Source organism: Carassius gibelio, chromosome B21 (genome assembly GCF_023724105.1).
Source record: "Carassius gibelio isolate Cgi1373 ecotype wild population from Czech Republic chromosome B21, carGib1.2-hapl.c, whole genome shotgun sequence".
Classification (NCBI taxonomy): Eukaryota; Metazoa; Chordata; class Actinopteri; order Cypriniformes; family Cyprinidae; genus Carassius; species Carassius gibelio.
The window spans coordinates 20,950,604-20,973,271 of NC_068416.1; the positions used below are offsets into that span (position 1 = coordinate 20,950,604).

Here is a 22,668-nt window from a genome sequence, read left to right on the forward strand (position 1 = left end):
AAGTGTAAATGTGTACCAACAAATGAAGTACATTTCTTTGTTTGGTCTTTTACAATAGTTCATCAAAATTTGGGGTATTTAAAATTTTATTACTGTTCCTATTATTTCAGTGCATAAATGCATATGTGTGTGCGTGTTTGGTTTAAGGGAATTTGCCAAAGAAAGAGAGCGAGTGGAGAAGAGGCAAGAGTTCTTGAAGCTCCGCAGACAGCAGCAGATTGAGAGAGAGCTCACCGGATACCTGGAATGGATATGCAAGGCAGGTTAGTATAAACTCCACATTCTTCACTGTTACATTATCTTATACATTTTGTTTGCTAGAAGTTTGTTTGCTTGAATAAAACCCAGGATAAGTAGAAATATAGAATTAAGTAATTTGGTATGATTTGGTTAATTGCATGGAACATTGGATATTGGAACATGGAACTTTGATATTTGTTACAGAGGAGGTGTTGCTGGCAGAGGAGGATCAGAATGCTGAGGAGAAATCCCCTCTGGATGGTGCGTGGTACAGGAGGAAACAGAACAACCCAGGTGAAAAGAGGGCAAGGGTTCATGTGACTGGTTTACCATAATAACCTATGATAAACCAGGTCAGTGGAAGGTGAACTCTCATTTCATGAGCCCTGATACATGACCATCATTTTGCTTTGTTATGGGGCAAAATTGCTTTTCAATGATCTTTTCACCTGGGCACAAATTTTGGCGTATGCTGTACAAAGGCTGTTTAAAAACAGCTCAGTCAAAATCCAAAGTTTTATGGTTTTTAATTAATTTCTACTATCTTTTTTTAAATAATATGCTTGTATTTACATGTATTTACATGCTTGTGGACTCTTAAAAAGTCACTTTACATATACATTTCTTGTCACTTATATTGTTGTCATTTGCCTTCCTGCTTCCAGTGCCTTTGTTTTCTCAAGGCCCATACTCTCTGTCAGTTTGGGCTGTTTCGGAAGCCAAAAGTAATAACAGGGATTAAAGACAACTGTGGTAACTGGATTAGTTACACACTCTCAAATCCATGCCACACAGTGTTTGGCACTAACTAGCTAAAAGTAGTTATGCTACTCAACTAACTATATTTTTTGGCAGGATGAGCAAGTCTTTGCAACAAAGAGTTATTTTTTAAGGCACAATAAAATGTCCCTTTATCATCATTAAATTGCTATATTTTGTGTTTTAGAATTTAAATGGATATAAGCAATGTAAATTAGTGAAAAAGTAGCGATTGCATTATGACCAGCTGCTCATCTTACAACATAATATCATTATACATGTTTTTTAGATCTTCACTATATGTCACAAAAGCAAGGGATTAATGTTGTGGTTCCCAGCCATTTCTTCTCAAGCTGAAATTAATGATGTTGACTGGATCTGTTCATTTGGAGAAAAGGCGATACATAGAGGTGCAGAGAAAGAGCCCAGGACTAATGCTCAGCCATGACTGTGTGCTGATGAGTCTCAGTGAGATCAGGCCTGTGGTGTGCACACACATTCCTTACTGTAGCCAAATACACGTATGTTGCTTTTCTAATAAGTTGAGCAGTTAATCAATTAAAACTATTTAAAAAAAAGAAAAAATTCAGTGTCTTTGGACACGTTTTTAAGAGAAATTGAAGGTTTCTGGTAGCCGGTGTAATACTTAGCTTTGTTTGTGTGTGTTTGTGGTTTTGTTTTCAGTGCTGAAACGAACAAAGACCAGGAAGGGCCGCAATGACCTCATCAGTGCTGAAGAAGGAGAGGAACACTTTACGGACATCTCCTCTGTTGGTAAGCCTTGACATCTCCAGGAACACTTTGTTATTTTGCTGTTATGCATGTAACTTCAACACTTTTGTTACTTTTCAGACAGACTTTATTTTTCAGCACAGCATAATCAAATCACCTAACCTTATAGTCACATGCTATCTGCAAAACGAAAAAATCACTTCCTTTGGTAAATAACTGGAATTGTCTACAGAAAACTCTTATGATGTGTATCTATAGTGTCTGAGATAATTGTGCCTTCTAACAGAAGTTGGCAAAATGGAGAAGGGGAAGTAGGATCATGTGACTATAATAGTTAGAATTGTCTGTTTTTGAGATTTAAAAGGCTAATAGAATAATTCATAATCTTAAACACTTGTCTGTCTCAGTCTAACAGTTTATACAGTTTATATTCTTCTCTCTGTTGTTCAGATGTAATGGATGTTAGCTGGTAAGGACTATGCTGTAAATCCCAGAGCCCTTTTCAAGCAAAGCAAATACTACATTTATTCTTACTTTTGTCAGAACATTAGAATTTTTTGCTGTTAATTTTCCTGACCTCAAGCAGCACACTGGCTGCTGACAGAGTTTTTGTTTGCGTGCCTGTCTCCCATGCTGGCTGGTACTGGATGAGCCCTGCCGAATGGAACCATTTGCAAGTGGTTTCATTAAAGAGGAGAGTACAGTAGTAACTCCATGATCAGAGTTTAAGGATTTTCCCTGTATTTTTCCTCTCTCTAGCACCACCTGGATCACCTTTTGCTCGAGCTAGCCTGAAGAGCAGTAAGAATGATAGCTCCTCATACATTCGTCGAAAGGAAAAGAGGATACGCTTTTTCATCCGGCGGATGGTGAAGGCACAGAGTTTTTACTGGATTGTTCTGTGTTTGGTGGGTTTGAACACGATGTGTGTGGCCATGGTCCATTACGATCAGCCTGAGTGGCTCACCAAGGCCCTGTGTAAGCAAACATTTATTCATGTGTCAAACATTTGAGTTTTTCGCCTCATGTTGCCTCAAATAAAATAGGCTATATTGAAAAGTTAGGCCTATATTGGCTAAGTGGCTTAATTTTTTTAAAGAGACAAGTATAATTAATTATAATTTGCATTATTTACAAATTATAATTTAATTACTTACAAATTGCATAAATAATATTTTGAGATTAATATTTTAAATATAATATTTAGAACACAGAAAATGATACTTTTTAAAATGAGACTAAAATTACCTTGCCTTGGTATGTGTTCTGTCCTTTGATATTGATGTTTATTTGTTTCTGTTCCTTAAACCTGACCTTGTAAAGTGACCTCGGGTGTTGGAAAGGCGATATATAAATTTATGTGTGTGTGTGTGTGTGTGTGTGTGTATACACACACACACACACACACACATATATATACACACACACACACATATATATATATATATATATATATATATATATATATGAAAAATGCAACAGGCGATGATTTTCAGTGATTATAGTTTTGAATTTAATATGTATATATAGTTTGTATATACTTATATACAGTATGCATTTTAATTCTAAGTTTTATTCATTGTTTTTGTTTCTATTTAGTCTCTAGTTTCACTTATATTTGGCTTTTTATTTCCGTTTTTTTTTTTTTTTGGTTATAGTAATTTTAGTATTTCAACTTATTTAATTCAATTAGTTGCAAATTCAGTATTTCACATTTAAAAATTTTTATGTAGTATTTATGTAATATTTATATTTTATTTTATTTCAGCTTCATTTCAATTACCAAAGTGATATTTCATAATTTTAGTAAACAGTAGCAATAACGCATATACGAAAATATTTTGTTAGAAAAACTATTGTTTATTATACATTTATATGTGTATTGTTAAATTATTAAAATATAATTGAAAATTGTTTTAATATATTTTGGCGTTTAATTGATTTATCTTGTGATTAAACAAAATCTATTTAGCAATTTAAAACCAAATAAAATAAATACATATTGAGATATAAATACATTTTAATAAATAGTCCATTTTAAATTAATTAATTTAATATTATAAGTATGTATTGAAGATTCTTGTTGATGGATAACCTAATTTCTCCTTTTATTTCTATGGGCTGTTAGACCTGGCAGAGTTTGTATTCCTGGGTCTGTTTCTGACAGAGATGACTCTGAAGATGTACGGCCTGGGGCCCAGAAACTACTTTCACTCCTCGTTCAACTGTTTTGACTTTGGGGTGAGTCACGACGACCCTGTGCGGCTCCATCCAGTCAGTCATTATAAGCCCCTGTGATACCTGTGTCTACACTGAATCGCCACAGGGCTGCTCATGAGTTGTGACTTAGCCAGCTTACTCACATTCACTCCAAATGTCATAGTCCCATATATATTTGATGTGTTATCTGGTTAATTTTACTATTTAAATAATGGCCATCCACTCATTTAAATGAGAGCCTACACAAAATGAACTTGTATAACTGAGTGAATCTTGATTTACATTGGCAGGTAATTGTGGGAAGTATATTTGAGGTGGTGTGGGCTGCGATTCAGCCTGGGGCATCTTTTGGGATCAGTGTTCTGAGAGCCCTGCGCCTGCTCCGTATTTTTAAAGTAACCAAGTAAGTAGCTGAATATACATACACATACACAAGCATGTTATTTTTTCTGATTGTTGATGCTTTCATAGTGAGTTTGCAACTTCTGTATATTGTGTTAATTCCCACTCTCTTTGTAGGTACTGGAACTCTTTGCGGAATCTAGTGGTTTCACTGTTAAACTCGATGAAGTCCATCATCAGTTTGCTCTTCCTCCTCTTCCTCTTCATCGTGGTATTTGCCCTGCTAGGGATGCAACTCTTCGGGGGCCAGTGAGTGATCCTCCATCATTCTAAGATTTTTTCTGTTGCATTCCACCTCTTTGATTAATCTGATAAAGAAAATTAATTCTATTTCTTCTGTTGAAACCCCCGTTATTTCACATTTTGAATAATCTTTTAAAATGCTCATGGTTCACATAACTAAAGTCACTAAGAAGTGACTATGCCAGGCTGGAGCTGATTCTGTAAAGATGCTGGAATTGTAAATCGGCGTGCATCCTTATGTCTTATGACCACAGCAGGCCTACATGAAGCTCTGATAGAAGTTTCAGTAACATCCCTGTGGCATCTGCGTCAGATCAGTTTTCTGGAGCTGATCTAAAGCATGACTGCAAGTTTGATGTGTCTTCTGTTAGACTGAGATCAGCCCTAGGCTTCATCTGCTGGGGTACTTCCGCCTTATCCATGAACAAAACTGGTCACCAACATGTGCTTAATTGTGCAGTCTCATTTATATAATGGGGTTGTAAAACATGTCCTGTTGTCTAGTGCAGTTTTGGTGACTTAGTCTTAAGTTTGCGTCGCTGAGAAGAGATTAGAATTTTCCTCAGCCTTCCTGGACACTGACTGCATCAAAAATATGGAAATTATTTTTAATAAGTAATGAATTCCCAACCATTCATTCATCGTTGTCATTTGATCTGCTGTACCAGCGTCAGTTGTGTCACTTCACAGCCATTCACAAACCTCTCCTGTGATGTCATGGGATAGAAAAGTGTCTATTGGATGTACATTTCAGAATCTCGCAGGAAGTAGTCCATTTTATGAACACTGTGAATTCAGACATATTGCCACTAAATGGACTATACACACAGCCACTAAAAGTATTATTGTTGATATTATTATTATTTAAAAAATTTTTATTTAGTCTGCTTCTGTTGCCATCTCACATCAATGAAATTTTACAAATGCATTTTCTGTCAGAATTAAGCTACATCCATCCATCATCTGCTCCCTTCTTTTCTGTAATCCCTCTGCCCTTGTTCCAACTCTTGTGAGCAGAGAGGGTGATACGGCATGCCAACAGGGATTTAGATCTCCACTCTCAGAGAATTGCTGAGCTGATTATGCAGTGTGTCTGCTTGCTTGCTTGCTTGCACGCTTTTCCTCTTTAGTGGCACTGGGCTACACGTAGCCAATATAATGTAGCTGGCAGTCAGTTATAAACTTTATCTGTTAAATAATTTCAAATACATATTTGTTTTATTTTATTGTATTTTTATTTTTTTGATTTCCTGCCAAATGTCGACCCCTTGAGCACAATGGATCGATGTGATCGGATGAATCTCAAGCGTAGTTCTAGTGTTTATTTTAGAATTGCAGTATGGGTGTTATAAACGTGAGTTCTGTGCAATGCCGTTGCATTCAATCCAGATGTTTTTAACGCCAGAACCTGTTCTGTGTGAATGCCTGTTAGTCATCACAGACAGACAGTGTGTCTAAAGGAGGAAATTAATATTCAAGAGTCAGATGGGAAATCATACCCGTGAGTCATTCTGTCCTTCCAAATAAAGCTCACATGCACTTTTAATTGGACACATGCAGCATTTATGATCTTCATTCGTGTTGATGTGTTTTGATAGGTGGTCGTCTTGTTCATGTTGTGACGTCAGCGTACATGCACATCTGCCATTGGCTGTGACGTAATCCGAGTTTAAAGCTTGCAGGGTCTGATGGTATTAACTCACCTGGCTGTGTTTGTTGACTGTTGTTTTAAAGGTCTTGTTAAATTGCTGTCATGCAAATTAGTGGTGAAAGCGCTGGAGTTTAGAAGGGTACGAGCATAAACATTTCAGTGGTTCGACTTTCTAATTTAGTCTTTGCTCATTGAGTTCCCTGACCCTGTCTGGGCCTGTTAAAACACTCTGAGGTGAAGTGGTTGTTATATTCCTTGTGTTTCAGAGAAATCTTGAGGGTTTGTTCTCTGAAGTAAGTGTTTGCATTTGTTGGTATGAAATACAAAATTGTTAGATGATTCCTCAGTTATTACTCAGTGAAATCAGTTTTATTCTTTGTAAATTTTTTGCATTTACTGTTCTGTGTAATCAAGCATATTCTAAGCTTCTTATACTGTGTGAGTGAAGGGGGTTTTGTTTTATGCAATGATGCAATAATGCATCTACTGTACTGCAGTTTCTGTTAGAAACCTTTTTATGCTTATGATGTAAACTAATGTACACACTCTACAACAATCTTGGACTGAATGATTCATCCTTTCCACCATATTCACTGTTATGAAAGCAAGTGGGCTTTGAATCTCCTTTGTGAATGGAGTCATCGTTGTGTTCTAGTGTTTCCCGCGAAGGCCTTAACTCTGAAAGGCAATTTGGAGAGAGTTAAAGATGGCAGGACTGAAAGAGATCTCTGAAATCTAAAAATAAAATGCTAGAAAGAGGAAGGGAATGATAGGGAAGTATTAAAAATGAAGAAAACCGATCCCTCTGTTAATTTCATCTGAGGCAAGGACAAATATTTTTTGCCCCATGTGCAAGAGGTCATGAATTTGAGTCTGACTCGACAGGCAGTTTATCAGTATATCAGAAATGGTGGCAAATGGCTAAATTTGATTTGATTTCAATGGATTTGTGGGTGGAAAAGCATTCGTTTTTCTGTGATGGTTGAGTTTTTAGGAGGTTGAGATGAAAGACAGGGGTGCCAAAGCCCTCCTAGATAGAGATTAGGGTTTCTGTGTTTCGTATTTTCCTCCATAAGGTGAATAAGAAATGAAAATAGCCCAAAAACAAGCCATTTCTCATTTGAGTATGAATGTTACACTTATTCTGTTTGTTCTTAACATTCAAGCCCACAAATTACTGATGGTAAGTGCCGTGCTCAAGGGTACAAATGATGATAAAACAGAATTTTGATCCTAGTAACTCAGTATCTTTGTTTTGACGGCTCTGAAATTAAGGCAAACCAGAACTGACATCAAAATCTTCAGTGTACCTCTGAAGCCTCTGCTGAAGCTCTCTCTCTCTCTTCCCAACCAGGTTTAATTTTGAAGATGAAACTCCCACTACAAACTTTGACAGCTTCCCTGCAGCCATAATGACAGTCTTCCAGGTCTACTTTATTTTAATTTGGCTTTATGAATATTTAACGTGTTTTTTTTTTTCATGTATTAAAATGTCAAACTGTTTGGTGTGCTTGACCTGTTTATGCCTCTTGCAGATTCTGACAGGAGAGGATTGGAATGCAGTGATGTATCATGGGATAGAGTCCCAGGGCGGCGTCCGGAGTGGAATGTTCTCCTCGGTCTACTTCATTGTTCTTACACTGTTTGGAAACTGTATCCTGTAAAAACTCTAAAAAGTAGAATTTTTTTTTTTTTGGAATTTGAATATTGCTAAAATGAAACATTTAAATGATTTAGTTTTAAATCAAATGTATTTTGAATGAAATGCAATATGAAATACAGTTGCAACCGTTCTCTAACTTGACAATAACTAGACACACTTCTCAATGTATTCTTGGCCATCGCTGTGGATAACCTTGCCAATGCACAGGAGCTGACAAAGGTAATCTGACCTTAATAAAGCTCACTGGCGCCTGATTTATGATCCTGTTGTTTAGGTTTCTTTGTTATTACGCTTACATTGACACAAAAGACCCTGAGGATGTAGGTTTCTTTAATACAGATGTTTCATTTCCGAAATGTCCATGCTTTCAGGATGAAGAGGAACAAGAGGAGGCAGCAAAGAAGAACATTGCTCTTCAGAAGGCCCTGGAGGTGAAGGAGGTCAGCCCCATGTCTGCTGCCAACATCTCAATAGCAGCGTAAGTGTTTTTTTTTCTTGTTCCCTGTATGTATTCTTATGCAGCTAGCTGTTGTTTGTTACTTCTCTTTTAAAAGTTTTTTTGTGATTGCTTGATTGGTTGTCCAGTCAGTGTCAGTGTGACCCTGGCCTCCCCTTAAACCTGCTCTGTGTAGTCTGATCTTCATGAATGTGTTGCTTTAGGGTGATGTGTTATATCAAAGCAATGTTATTATAGTTTTATTACATGTTGTCTGCAGAGATAGTTATTATGCTGCCATACTGTATGTGTTTACATATGCTAATTTTGCCTGAAAGCTTCTGCAAGGTAAATAAACCTAAAATGATTTGTAGTTCAAAGAAATATTGTTGAATAGGTTTTTTTTTATTATTATTATTGTTTTTTTAAGGTATTGGCCCTTTTGGCATATTCACACTGTCATTAGTTTATTTATATGCATGCAACAGTGTATATACATGCATCACAGAAAATGACAGTGATGGAAATTATATTTAAACTTAAAAAAGGTATTTTATGTATCCTAAATACGTATACAACACATAATAAAGTGATAATTTTATTAAGTAATATTTTTGCATGAAATTGAAGACATGATTATAATTTAATATATTATAATCAATCAATCAGTCAATCAATAAATTAAATAAACCTCTTCTGTACAAACGTGCCTTTACCTGAATTATTGAGTGATGTTAATCTGCAGTAGGTTTTTCAGAAAACAAGAGTCTGAATGTGTCTTTTGTTTCTGGTTGTTCTACTTTCATTTACATTTGTTATTTGTTTCATATGTGTAACCATTTCTTTTTGTCTGTTCACAGAGCACATGAAGTTTTACAATTTACATTTTGCAATTGCCACGTCAATGAATCTTAAAACCAATTATAATTAACATTTAATTTCATTACATCAGATCACGGAGTATTATTTACAAAACTGCAAACTGTGCACTTCTGTAACGCAGCTTGTTCGTTGTTACAATCTTTAATTTCTTGTGAGTTGTTTTTTAACACGTGTATTGTTAGCTGTATTGTATATTTTGGTGACACTGAAGTGGACGGCCAGAATTTCTGGGATTTGTTTTAAAATTAATTTCATGTCTGTTTTATGCATTTTCAAAGTGTTCAGACATGGCCACAGTCTGTACAGTGTCCTTTACTGAAGTGTTACCAATGTTTCTGTCTTGTATTTGAAACACACAGGGGACAGGTGGACAGACGGAGTGACATCAGTCTGACTGCCATCTGCTCCCTCTGCACTTTTTTTCATTTGCGTTTGTGTCTCATTCTTTTGTTTTGTTTTTTGTTTCGCATGTGCAGTTTTGTAAAGCAAAATCGAGATGCAATCTCTCGCAGGTCTTCAGTCTGCAGCGTTCACTCACCGTGAGTTCTGCTCTCACTTACAATACTCCTCTCCTCTCCTCTCCTCTCCTCTCCTCTCCTCTCCTCTCCTCTCCTCTCCTCTCCTCTCCTCTCCTCTCCTCTCCTCTCCTCCTATTCCTATTCCTATTCCTACATCTTTACCTATTCAAATATTCTTAAAGCTTTAATCCTCTCGTTGATTTTCCCTCTCTGTGTTTTTAGTTGTAGCTCATCTCATTGTTTTCGGGGGTGATTATAGCATCAATTCTTAAGTAGTAATCAAGTGCTTTCATAGTTTATCAAGGCAAACTTTGAATGTAAACTTGACAAAATGTGTGAAAAAAAAATCTGTTCTGTTGTTTGGAAAAAAAAGTGGGCAAAAAAGATTAAGGGTTATATAGTTCTATATACTGTAGTTAATATTTTCTGGCATGTTGCTTTGACAGTTCTAGATGGTTACTAGATTGTTGTTACAGTTAGGATTGATGGATGGATGGATGGATGATAGATAGATAGATAGATAGATAGATAGATAGATAGATAGATAGATAGATAGATAGATAGATAGATAGATAGATAGATAGATAGATAGATAGATAGATAGATAGATAGATAGATGGTCAAAACTGGTATTTAGATGTAAGCTATAGTGTCACATAAATTTACATTTATAGGTTTATTATGTACATTTAAATAAAAACGTCTCGATACATTATTTATTTAGCTATTGTTTGTTATTAGTATTTTTCATTTATTTATTTATTTTTACATCAGGTCAGGATAGAAATTCAGAGACATTATTCATAATTAGTAAGCACACAAATATTGTTAAACCATTAGATTGATTATTTTACACTTTGAGTGTACCTGAAACTTATTATTTTTGTTATTTCTCCTTTACCTGATCTGCCTCTGTCCTTAGATGTATTATATATGTGAAGGCTCTAGAGTCTCTGGCCCTTTGATTTTATCTTTCTGATAGCGGATAACTTTTCCAATATGAATGAAGGCCAAGCTAAACAGAGCAGTCTGGGTGTGCTGTCTCCAAGCTTCAATGACTATATGGATCAATGGCCTTTGTAATGTGTGTGTTTGTGCATGCAAGGGATAGAAGGACACCTTTTTCGCAAAGAAACTGCATAATCATTTGGTGTCTTGAAAGTATATTAAAATCTATGGGTTCATCTATGTGTTTTCCTTTCTCTCTAGTTGTTCTTTCCTCATTTCTTTACCTCTTTTCATGTAATGTCCTTGTTTGTCTTTAACATGTCTGTCGTTTTTGTGTTGTGCGACCCTGAATGTGTCTCTAAGGAGTTATGTCTACACTCCATGCCGTCGCTTTGTGAGGTATAGTTACACTGTTCAGGATGCTATTGTTATTTTTGTTCGACTTTAGTGGTTTTTAACATCAGTATATGGTATTAGCGCATCATTGGGTTTTCTGAGTCCCTGTAGTCCCATAATGCTCTCTGTCCCCTCGTAAGAATGGAACAGCATTTGCTGTTGGACGTAAGTGAAATGCATGAATCATAGAGCATGACATACTGATTATACTGAAACTGCATATAGAGAAACATCTGTGCCAACCACTGTTCCACTCCAATGCTTGAGAGCCCGGTGTTGATAAAAGTGTAGCTCACCCAAAAGTGAAAATTTGGTCCTTTACTCACTCTCATAAGGCCTGTTTACACCTGGTCGCTTCATGCCTTTTCGCAAAATGGATATCAATCTGATTTATTAAAACATAAATGTGTCGTTGCAAAACAGATATAAATCTGATCTTCAATTCTGCACTATATATTTAAATTTAACGGAGTTCACGTCAATGAAAGCAACAAGTTCAACCTGCCACAGGCACAGATGACACAGTTTTACAGCTGTTAGTGAGTCCGTTCTGTACTCTTTAAAAAGTTTACTTAAAAGATTATATGTATCTCTGTGGGGGTTTTTTTGGGCTGACCTCTTCAAATGTAAAACTAGTAATTATTTTCTTGTATTTTCTCTTTAACTTCTAATAATCTTCTCATCTAATGTCAAACTCTCATGATATCATGAAGATTAAAGGCATAGTTCACCCCCAGAAGACGATTCTGTCATCATTTATTCACTTTCAAGTCATTCTGAACCTTGGACTTTATTGTGTCTGTGAAACACAAAAGAAGATGTTTTGAAGATACCAAACTTTGAAGAAGTTTTGTTAGTAACCAGACAGTTCCGAGTGCCCTTGACTTCCATTGTACTGACAAAACATACAGTGGATGTCAATGGGAATTAATATTTTTGAAAATTTGTCTGGTTACAAAAATTCTTCAAAACATCTTCTTTTGTGTTCCACAGAAGAAAGAAAGTTTGAGCCGACATAAGGGTGAGTAAGTCATGACAGAATTTTCATTACAGTGGGTGTATTTTTACTTTAACCATGATCCATGATTTTGAGTGGTCAACAGTGGTGGGCTCATGGATGTGGGTGCTATCGAAGTTAGTACATAGTTGATCTGTGTAATTCAGGTGAATATTCTTCTGTCCCTCAGTAAAGAGCAGCAGAGGTCATTGCAGAAGATGTCCATATGGGAGCAGCGCACCAACCAGCTGCGTCGACACAACCTGCGCAACAGCAGCGAGGCCCTTTACAGCGAACTAGAGCCTGAAGAGCGTCTGCGCTTGTCTTCGGTGCTCCATCTGCGGCCCGACATGAAGGCCCACCACGATCGGCCACTGGTAGTGGAGCACCGAGACGGTGCTGTGGACAATTCTAGGACTGACAGAGATGGAGACACTGCAGACTGTCAGCAGTCCTCCGGCCACCCAAGGAAGCACCATCGATGTCGAGGAGAGAACGGAGATGCAGGAGAGGGGAGGCATCATAGACACCACAGCCGAAACAGAGAGAACCAGGGCGGCCTGGAGCACAGCAGCAATCAGGATGGAGGACACAGTAACCAACACACGGCTGGTTCTCCCGAGGAGGAGAGAGAACACAGACATCACCATTCTCGCCGATCCAGAGAGGTCAACGGGAATGGCAACGGCACGATCGGTAATGGAGGCAGAGGCGAGGGTAGGGTACGAGGTCACAGGGAGGGCGAAGGAGGGAATGGAGAGAGGAGAAGACACCGGCCACGTGTTAAAGCCCAGTCAACACTGGATGGAGAAGAATTTAGGGAGAACGGTGGAAAACACAGGTAAATTCCCAGACTGCATGGTGGCTCCAAATACTAACTGGAAACATAAAGGGACAGTCCACACACACACAAAAAAACATTCTGCCATCATTTACTCACCCCAATGTCATTTAAAACCTGTATGCATTTTTTATTGTGCAAAACACAAAGATATTTTGAATAATGTTAGTAACTAAACACTTTCAGTTCCTATTTTTTGTCCATACTGTTCAATAGAAGTCAATGGGAAACAAAATGGTTTGGTTTCCAACATTTTTTTAAATATGTTTCACAGAACAAAAAAAGTCATACGAATGACATGAGGAGTGAATAAATATATATATAGTTTTGTACAAATCCATTTAACCCATACTTAAAAATAGCATTTAGATTGCAGACTATTTAACCAAGTGGCATCTACAAACAAATTATTTGAGAGCTTTTCTCAAAACTTCACAATTATGAAATTTTTTAGTGCATTTATGAAGAAATTTCTCCTCATGTTCACACAGGTGTAACAGACTAACCAACAGTTTAGATTGTCACATGAGCTCTGAATATGTTCCACTAATGTTTGATAACCACAAAGTGTCCAAATATAATGTTTTTTCAATAATTTCATTTTAAATGAATATCTATTGCTTTAGAATTTAAAATCTTTCATATATCTTTTAATGTGTTGCTTGAAAAGTCTGTTTTTTGTTAATATAAGTGACATTACTTTGATGTTTTGGTTTATAATGCACTGTAATTCATAATTTTATGTGAGACATTTTGGAGCCGCGTTCATCCGAAATAGACTGACATTGAGTGCATGATCAGACATGACATTTTTTCCTACAATTTAGTATGTTGCTTTGATCTGCATGTACTTCACAAAGCATTAGGCAGCACTTTGAGATATATTGTGTATGTATGTTTTATATATATTTTTTTGATATTACAGGGGCAGACCAACAGGAACAGACAGCCTTACCACCAGCCCTCTCCAGTCTCCAACTGAAGAGAAGCCAGAAGACAAAGATAATCTAAAAAACAGCACCAGAGTGGGCCCAGCTGGAGTCAACATCCCTGTCACCATAACTGCCCCACCTGGAGAGACTACAGTCATTCCCAGTAAGTATTTTTTTCATCTCCTGCTTGAATAATATTGTGCCAAAAATAACAAATCAATTTAAAAAGCGACTAGTGATTTTTTAGAATAGTGAATCATATATAGTGTATTTTGAATATATACATTTTTTGTATGTCCAAGCTGTCACCAGTGGATGCAAATATACTGTAAAATTGTTCCATGCAACCGTAATAAAAATAAATACATAAAATAAGTTCAACATAACAGCAGTGTACTGGCATTATGTTAAATTACTCCTTGTATGTTCCACATTGGAAAAAATGTTTTGAGTGACATGAGGGTAAATACATCACAGAATATCCATTTTTGTTTGCATTATCCCTTTAAGTTATTGTCTGTTAACTACATAATCAGCACCGCTTAAAAGAAAGCAGAATTGATTGTTTATTTGACACTTGTGACATTCTCTCCTCATCTTTGCTCTAATGATCATCTGTTTGACAGTGAACAACATTGATGGTGACAGTCTACTGCTGAATGAGGAAAAGAAGGATCTCGATGAGCTAAATCAGAATGTACCCAAACACATTCTCCCTTACAGCTCCATGTTTGTGTTCGGTCCAACTAACCCGTGAGTTAAACCCCAGTTATTACAGTATGTTGCAGAAAAGTCTTGAGAAGAGATTTTAAATATGCATCACATAAATTGCTTGCTTTAAATTGCTCAGAGTTCTCATTTAGTTGTAATGTACAGCACATGCTAAATATTTTGAATAAGTGTTGTTTCTTCATGTTGTCTCCATAGAGTGAGAAGGCTTTGTCATTATGTGGTGAACCTGCGGTATTTTGAGATGTGTATCCTCACAGTCATCACCATGAGCAGCATCGCCCTCGCTGCTGAAGACCCTGTGCAGGCCAATGCCCCGCGCAATGATGTAAGACACACAGACCTACATGGAAAATGTCAAATCTGCCATTTCGAAAATCAGAAAAAGTCAATATATATATATTTTTTCTTTACTATTTTTATGTAAGTTATGCCGCGTTTCCACCGAAATTACCAGGAACATTTGTACCAGGAACTTTTTTCCCCACATACCTGTTGCTTTCTGCGTTTCCACCGCGGTGTAAAGTACCGGGAAGATTTGGCAAATAGACTGGTGACGTAGGTCTGCGCGCGTTTCTCAATACAAACTACGCTGATTTTGGACGTGCATCCTCGGTAGTTCAGACTTTGTGCATTCGACTCGGGAGTGTGATGTCAGCGACTACACAAATCCGGTAAATCTGCAAACAGCAGAGTACTTGATAACTTCAGTCAGCTGACCATGGCTAATGCAATTTTCCTCTCTGTATATTTACAATAAAACGAAATAGGATATCAAATACCACTGCCTCCTTTCGTTTTCATTTAAACTTTTTAACAGCTGCAGAAATTTACTTAATTCAGGGATATGTGTATATACAGCCATTACAATGAAACGAAATATTATATAAATTTGCCTTTTTTATTTTCAATTTAACGTATAGATAAATTGAATACAGACCAAAGATAACCTGTTAGATTGACCAAAAAAACGAATGATATTTTGTCCCGCTGATCGCGTGGAGCTCACCATCTCCGAGATCGGGGAAACAGATTTTTAAATAGACGCTGTCTTTATAAATAAACCACACATTTGAGTTTTAAGCAACTACATTCTCGCCTGAAATACTTTTAAAATTACATTTCATGACACAGTAACAGTAATATTTTGAAAATGATCAGAATAAATGGTGGTTGAACGCAACCAATGCTGCGTGAACTCAACCAATCAGGATGTTAAGTATCGAAGACCCACCCCCGAAAGTTCCGGAACTTTGAAAAAGTACTACCTCGCCAGCAGGGACTTTCTGAGGGGCATTTTTTTTACCCTGAACTTTATTTTGTTCCTGGTTCCTGTGGAAGAAACTCACCAAGTACCAGCCCAAAGTCCCTTGTTCCTGGGTAAAGTTCCTGCTGTGGAAACACGGCATTATACAATTTGTCTCTTCATAATTATTTTTTTTTTTTTTACATGTCAATTTATTGAATGTTATCTATAAAATCCAGCAAACACTGATCTCGTTGTCACTGTCTTTCACTGCAATCTGGGGTTATGACATCAGTGGTGTTCACATTACTCAAGAACAGTCCTCACGCTGAGGGGTTGTCACTAGCCCCACTGACTGGCTTTTGCACCATATTTTTATTTTGGGACAGACCGTGAGACTGTGCACAGTGCCACTGCATTAGCCCAAAAGCGTAGCTTATTAAACATTGCTCTATGAATTAGAGAATTATGTGTAAACATGTCTGCAAGAATCCCATAGCCCACTGTCTTTTCCTTCCAATTGATTCACTGCACCATATCGGCTTGTCCAGTGAATCACTGCTTACTCCCAATATTTCCCAGTTGCTGACGTGGGAGGAATGAAAGGGAGAATTTATTTGAAACATCTATTTTTGTCTCTCAAAAAATACAATGTACATCATGTCCATTCTGTTTTGGGGATTATTGAATTACTCACTGAATCATAGCTGCAGTTGGGCCAAAAACTATGGTTTATGCTGAGATATTTCTATTATTTATGGCATCATCTACTGTCATTTCCTCAGATGGTCTGTGGAACTGCAGAAATACAAAAGAATAACTGCTTTTTTCTTGTGGTTGGCTCAGGTGCTGAAATACCTAGATTACGTCTTCACTGGTGTGTTCACTTTTGAGATGGTTATAAAGGTAAATAAAATCACCTTTCATCTATTTTTAGAGCCGTACAATATTAAAGAATTTTTACATTTAAAAACCTGAACTTATTTTCCATATTTTTTTATTAATTAAAAAGTTCAAAAGAACACCATATTTTGAAATATACCCTTTTGTAACATGATGAACGTTACTTTTGATCAGTTTAATGCATCCTTGCTCAATAGAAATTGTACCACTTTTTCCATCTCCTTTCTAGATGATCGATCTTGGGCTGCTGTTGCATCCTGGGTCTTACTTCAGGGACCCATGGAACATACTGGACTTCATCGTAGTCACTGGTGCTCTGGTGGCCTTCGCCTGCTCGTGAGTGGCTTTTTTTTTGTAATTCTGTCAGAGTGGAGCAGACAGAGTGGTCAGAAGAGCAGACTGTCAGTTCAAATCCAGCAAGAGAGCATTCAGTCGAAAGTGACGGAAACAGGATGTGACTGTCTGCTGTTTAGTGATGTGATGAGGGGAAGTGTGGCATCTGTGTGTAGTTTGGTCTTCGGAACTGAATGGTTTAACCTGCATCTGTTTTTTAAGCTCATAATAGGATTGTGTATAGCGTACACACTTGTGATAATGATTCGGGTTTAGTATTTCCCACAGGAGCTGAGCCAGACAGTTGCAGAGAACGAAGACACATTTCCCAGCAGTTTGCTTTTAATTCTTATTGTTCCTGATCCACCCACGATAATTAGTAATGATTTCCTAAATGTGCTGTTACTTTTCTAGTTGAATTAATTAATGGTTTCCAACTGATGGGTGATAAACCAACAATAAAATCCACTCACATATAAATAAAACAGGCTAGCATTCAATATTTTGTTTCATTTAAAAATTACAATTTGCTGGAACTTTACTCACCCTCAAGATGTAGATAAGCTTGTTTCTTCATCATAACAGATTTGGAGAAATTTAAGATGACATCACTTGTTCACCGGTGGTACTCTGCAGTGAATGGGTGCCGTCAGAATGAGAGTCCAAACAGCTGATAAAAACATCACAATAATCCACAAGTAATCCACATGACATCAGTTAATGCCTCATGAAGTGAAAAATAAATCCATTATACATCATCTGTCAATGCATTCTTTTTCTCCAATGGAAAAAGTCATTTAGTCTGAACCAGCAGAGAAATATGCACAGACTAACCACTGCTTACAAATTCAAACAAATATAATCATGTATTATGATGTAAAAAGGGCAACAGGAGATGCAACTTTCCACTGAAGGAAGCATTACATTGTGGATGTAATGTCTTCTGCAAAGCAAACATAAATGCATACGCTTGGTTTGACAGCGCGTGTTTGATTTGTGTAATAAATGCAAGCTCTAGTTTGAATGTGGCTGAATCCTCTTAGTTGTCATGTGCAGATGTTCAGCTGTCTTTCTCCACCTCGGGTTTTGAGACCAGCCGTTCTTGTGGGTTTGCAGCTGTATTATTCAGTAGAGCAGAAATTGTCGATCGTCTCCGGTTGGCACCTGTGCTTCCGCTGGTGGCACTACAGGATATCTAGGCAATTGTTCAGCTTCACTTTTGTTTCAATGATATATATATATATATATATATATGCAGTGTGTAATATTGATTATAAATGTATCTCATACTGTGTTCTGCTCTTTCTGATTCACTTGTATTTGTGTCTCTTTAACTGTGCTGTATCTTTTCTCTCCTCTGATGTTCTTCAGTGGTTGATAGCAAGCTTGTGTCCTGTGGGCTTTAATGTTTCTCATTTCGTTTTTTCTTTCTCTATCCGTCTTTTTTCTTTCTTTCTTTCTTTCTTTCTCTCTCTCTCTCACTTTTTTTTATCTGTCCTGTCCTTTCCTCTCGCTTGCGTTGCTTTCAGGAGCTTCATGGGGTATGCACTTGTTATTACCTGCTTCCTGTGTATCTGCCCGAGTATGATTGTGTTTGTGTGCAATAGGAATCACTAGACCAGTGCAACACATTTGCAAGATTTGTGCAACTGCCCTTCTGTAGACTACGATTGGGCATGAATTTTTAAACTCCGTAAACTTCAGCAAGTAAATAAGCTACTTGCCAATTGTTCATTATTTAATCTATATTCATAAAGAAGCCCAACATAATGCATATTTTAAATGTAATTATAAGAAAGATTGAATGACACTCACTGCTGTAAGATAAAAAACAATAAACTGTCTACTAAGAAAAATATAGTTATGACTTAAACACCTTTTTTATTTTTACATTTTTAAGAATGAAGTCTATTTTACTTGCTGTACACAATCAGCATCTATCACCAGGACTTGCATGAACCTTCATGCATGTTCTTTCTTATAGTGTGTTTGTGTGTGTGACATTTTTCCAGTCTGTAACCTTTTCACTTTTGTGATTATTATCACAGTTCCACATTACGATGTCTCTGTATTTACTGCTGAAAGTGATTTATCTTACAGAGGTGTTACAAACAAACAGTAACTAATAATTCTCACTGCATCATGTCTTTGATTATTGTAATGGATTATTGTGCGCTGGATTTGCTTTGATGCTTTTTAATCTTTCTTTGCTGTTCATCCTTCAACAGTGTTTCCACTCAGTGACAGCTCTCTTCTGTTCTGATCTCATTTAATCTGCATTTACTGCTTATGCTTTGTCTGTGACGTGGCTTATTATGTGGGTGTTTCTGTTTGTGTACGTGTGCATGGTTTTTCATCGGTTTCCTTCGTCAGATCACAGCAAAGCGTGACCAGGTGGGGACAGTCTATATATCTTTATAAAAACATACATTATACCCCCCACCCCTCCAACCTCCCCACGGACCACTCCAAACTCACAACCCTTCAACTCTTCCACTCATTCAGCCCTTGTGGAAGAGGATGGACCTACTTTTACCCAATGACTTGACCTTTGACCTTTGCAAAGGCTTATAGAAACTACTACTCCTACTGCTTCCAGAGGATAGCCACCCTTTATGCTAACAGTCAATTGATGAATTGCTATTATGTTCAATATAAAAAGCTAAATACATTATGAAATATAAACTATATAATTCATTAAACATTTGTTGTTCCGAAAAGTATTTGTTTAACTGAATTTGATGATTTAAAAACGTTCATAATTTCCCCACAAAAAAAATCTATTCATTAATCAATCAAAAAAAATATTACCACAAAACATTCCCCTGTTAATAATAAAATATGTGGTAAGAATTTGCTTAATTATCACAAATACAATGCCAATTATAATCTTAATTTTTATATAATTTATTTTTCAATTCAATTCATGTTTGGTTGAGAATGGCTTTTCCCAATGTGCATTGTTGCAAAGCAGCTTCACAGAACATGAAAGTTCTATTGTGAATCTTGTGCTTTCTTTTTATTTTGGGCTTACATTTGACCCCGATATGTGCTTGACCCTTGTATTAGGGTGCATCAGGTGGCTTTATCCTGTCACAAACTTTAGGCATGAACCACTTCTGCACTAGACCTGTGTGATGGGTGCCTGGAGACAGCTGGTCCTCTGAAATATATGGGAGTATAGTTGAGTGTCTCATTGGACAGAGATCCACATGCACCCCAGGGGTGTGTTGTGAGACTGACAGACATTGCATGGACATTGCATGCCAGTGTGATAGAGTCCCAACTCCTCATGGGATAGAAAAAGTAAGCAGACAAATCACAGAGCTAAGCTGTGACTCCGTAAACCTGGCTCACTCAGTATGCTTATTTGCCATGCCAAGCATTTGAAGTTTTATATTTTAAATAATTAATGTTTTAAGACACACATAAAAAGCTTATTTTAGTTCATCTTGACAGCCTATTTCAACTGTCAAGTAAATATCTCACTGGTCAGAAAGGAACATTTTATTGGACTAAACAAGGTTGAAATGGAGGTTGTTCTTGTTCATTGACATGTCTGCTAAAGTATAGGGAAAAAGAGCTTTATAATAGCCTTTTCTCATCTTTTTCAGATGAATACCATTCTGTTGAACTATGTAATTTCAAATGCCATTCATCGTGAACCTGCCTTACAGAAGCTGTAACATTCAGAAAACGAATCATTCAGTATGTCTTGGATTTTGACTTTTTTTAACTTCAAGTCAATCCTGAAAAAGTTCAACTGTATGGGACTCAAACAACAAAGCGACATTGACTATTCAAACTTTAATAGGATTTATTTTCTAAATAAATTAATTTTTCAACTACAAAAAAAGTGTTAAACTTCCTTGTTGGTTATAAAATGTGAAAAATGGCTTAAACTTCTAGTAAACCAGATTATAACATCCTGGCAACCACCACCAACACCCTAGCAATATGGTGACAAGTTTTCCAAGAGCAATAATTGTAAAAAATTACTTTTTAAGCTTCCCAGAATCAGACTATTACTTGGCAAACTGTGGTTTTTACAAAGAGACCATCCTTGCTGAATGGATTGTTTCTTTGGATCTTTTTCTGGTGAATGATTGTTATTTTACAGAAATATTAATTTTAAATGAAATTTATCGTCAGTCTCAGAGGTAGGTTAGTTTCTGTAGAATAACCCCCCTTTTGAAGGCATGCTTTCTACTAACCAAATAACCTCTAGCTAATGTAATTCTGAATTACATGATGGGCTGGAGGAAGTGATTAACTCATTACAGTGGAATTGAATTGAATTCAGGCTTTTTGCATGTGCTGGCAGATGACATCAAAACGTATCAAGTTTCTGTTCAAATGTGTGATCGCAGGTCTCTAAGTCATTGCCTTTTTCTTACAGAGGAACTAAAGGCAAGGACATCAACACTATCAAGTCCCTAAGGGTCCTTCGAGTCCTGAGGCCCTTGAAGACCATTAAACGATTACCTAAACTCAAGGTAATTTCCTACTGCCTGGATCTTAGCCGGCTTAGTTCTTGTCTTACTCCTCTGAGAGCATTCGAGTGGAACTAGGTGGTTTAGGTTGTAAAGTTTTATGTTACCCATGTTGGCAAAATAAGTCGGAATGCACAAGATTTAACTATAAGCTACAGGCAAAATTTGTGAAAAATGTCAGTTTTGTTCAAATGTAAGGTTTTCACAAACAAATATTTCATCTTCTAGTGATCCCAATGTTTCAAACAGTAATTCAACATCTAAAATGATCTTTATTTGTATATTTTTTTCTGAGAGGAGAACCTTTTTCTCTGCTCATTTCTGGATGACTGCTGCTGCTTCTCAACACAAGTTGAAGGTCTATCGTTACAAGGCGCATCATTCCAGTTTTGTGAATATTCGTATCTAATTCTCAGTGACATAAGTCCAAACCAGTGAAATATGATTTTCAAACCCATGCTTATGAAAATGAAACAATCATGCTGACTAACTTTTGCATAGCGAGTGCATAAGACGCGCCTCTCCAGGAGTTCTCAATCTCTCTATAAAACACATTATTGCAAAATATGCCTTGGCGAGATTTACTTAAACATAATCTGTTATGACATATATGAACGTTTAGTTAATGGTTGGGGGCAAATCTGATGTGTAACATTAAATTCCATCCATGCATTACAGTAGGTCTTAATCTGATCTGTCTCAATGTTAATCAAATATTAGAAGAAAAAAATGCAAATCACTTGCTTCTCTTGATTTCACTACTAGTTTTTATCTATGTGCATCTTTTTTCTTCTTCTTATTTTTTAGTTATTTTAAGTATACTTAGTTATTTACCTTTAATAACAAAGATCAAATCAAAAATTGCTATATTGTGGTTAAATTTATGCATTTAGCAGATGCTTTTTATCCAAAGCGTCTTACAGTGCATTCAGGCTACTATTTTCTTTACCTAACATGTGTTCCCTGGGAATCGAACCCACGACACTTGAGCCACAGGAATTAATAATGATATAGTAATAATAACATAGTAATTAATATTAAGAAAAGAAATGGAGGAAAATATGCAATGTTGCTTGTTGATTTTGCTTTGGAATCTTGAAAACT

General features: G+C 36.6%; 1 protein-coding gene across 1 annotated transcript in view; it reads left to right on the plus strand.

The window, feature by feature from the left end:
- LOC127985726 (voltage-dependent N-type calcium channel subunit alpha-1B-like) overlaps positions 1-22,668 on the plus strand; it is a 105,250-nt gene that overhangs the window by 50,714 nt on the left and 31,868 nt on the right. Inside the window, exons 8-26 of the mRNA XM_052587797.1 lie at positions 148-263; positions 445-501; positions 1,684-1,773; positions 2,491-2,709; positions 3,860-3,972; positions 4,242-4,354; positions 4,471-4,602; positions 7,602-7,674; positions 7,783-7,900; positions 8,062-8,129; positions 8,282-8,388; positions 9,705-9,767; positions 12,278-12,928; positions 13,854-14,023; positions 14,487-14,613; positions 14,788-14,917; positions 16,682-16,741; positions 16,968-17,074; positions 21,471-21,567. Coding sequence (XP_052443757.1) covers positions 148-263; positions 445-501; positions 1,684-1,773; positions 2,491-2,709; positions 3,860-3,972; positions 4,242-4,354; positions 4,471-4,602; positions 7,602-7,674; positions 7,783-7,900; positions 8,062-8,129; positions 8,282-8,388; positions 9,705-9,767; positions 12,278-12,928; positions 13,854-14,023; positions 14,487-14,613; positions 14,788-14,917; positions 16,682-16,741; positions 16,968-17,074; positions 21,471-21,567 — 2,611 coding nt within the window. The remainder of the gene's footprint in view (positions 1-147; positions 264-444; positions 502-1,683; positions 1,774-2,490; positions 2,710-3,859; positions 3,973-4,241; positions 4,355-4,470; positions 4,603-7,601; positions 7,675-7,782; positions 7,901-8,061; positions 8,130-8,281; positions 8,389-9,704; positions 9,768-12,277; positions 12,929-13,853; positions 14,024-14,486; positions 14,614-14,787; positions 14,918-16,681; positions 16,742-16,967; positions 17,075-21,470; positions 21,568-22,668) is intronic.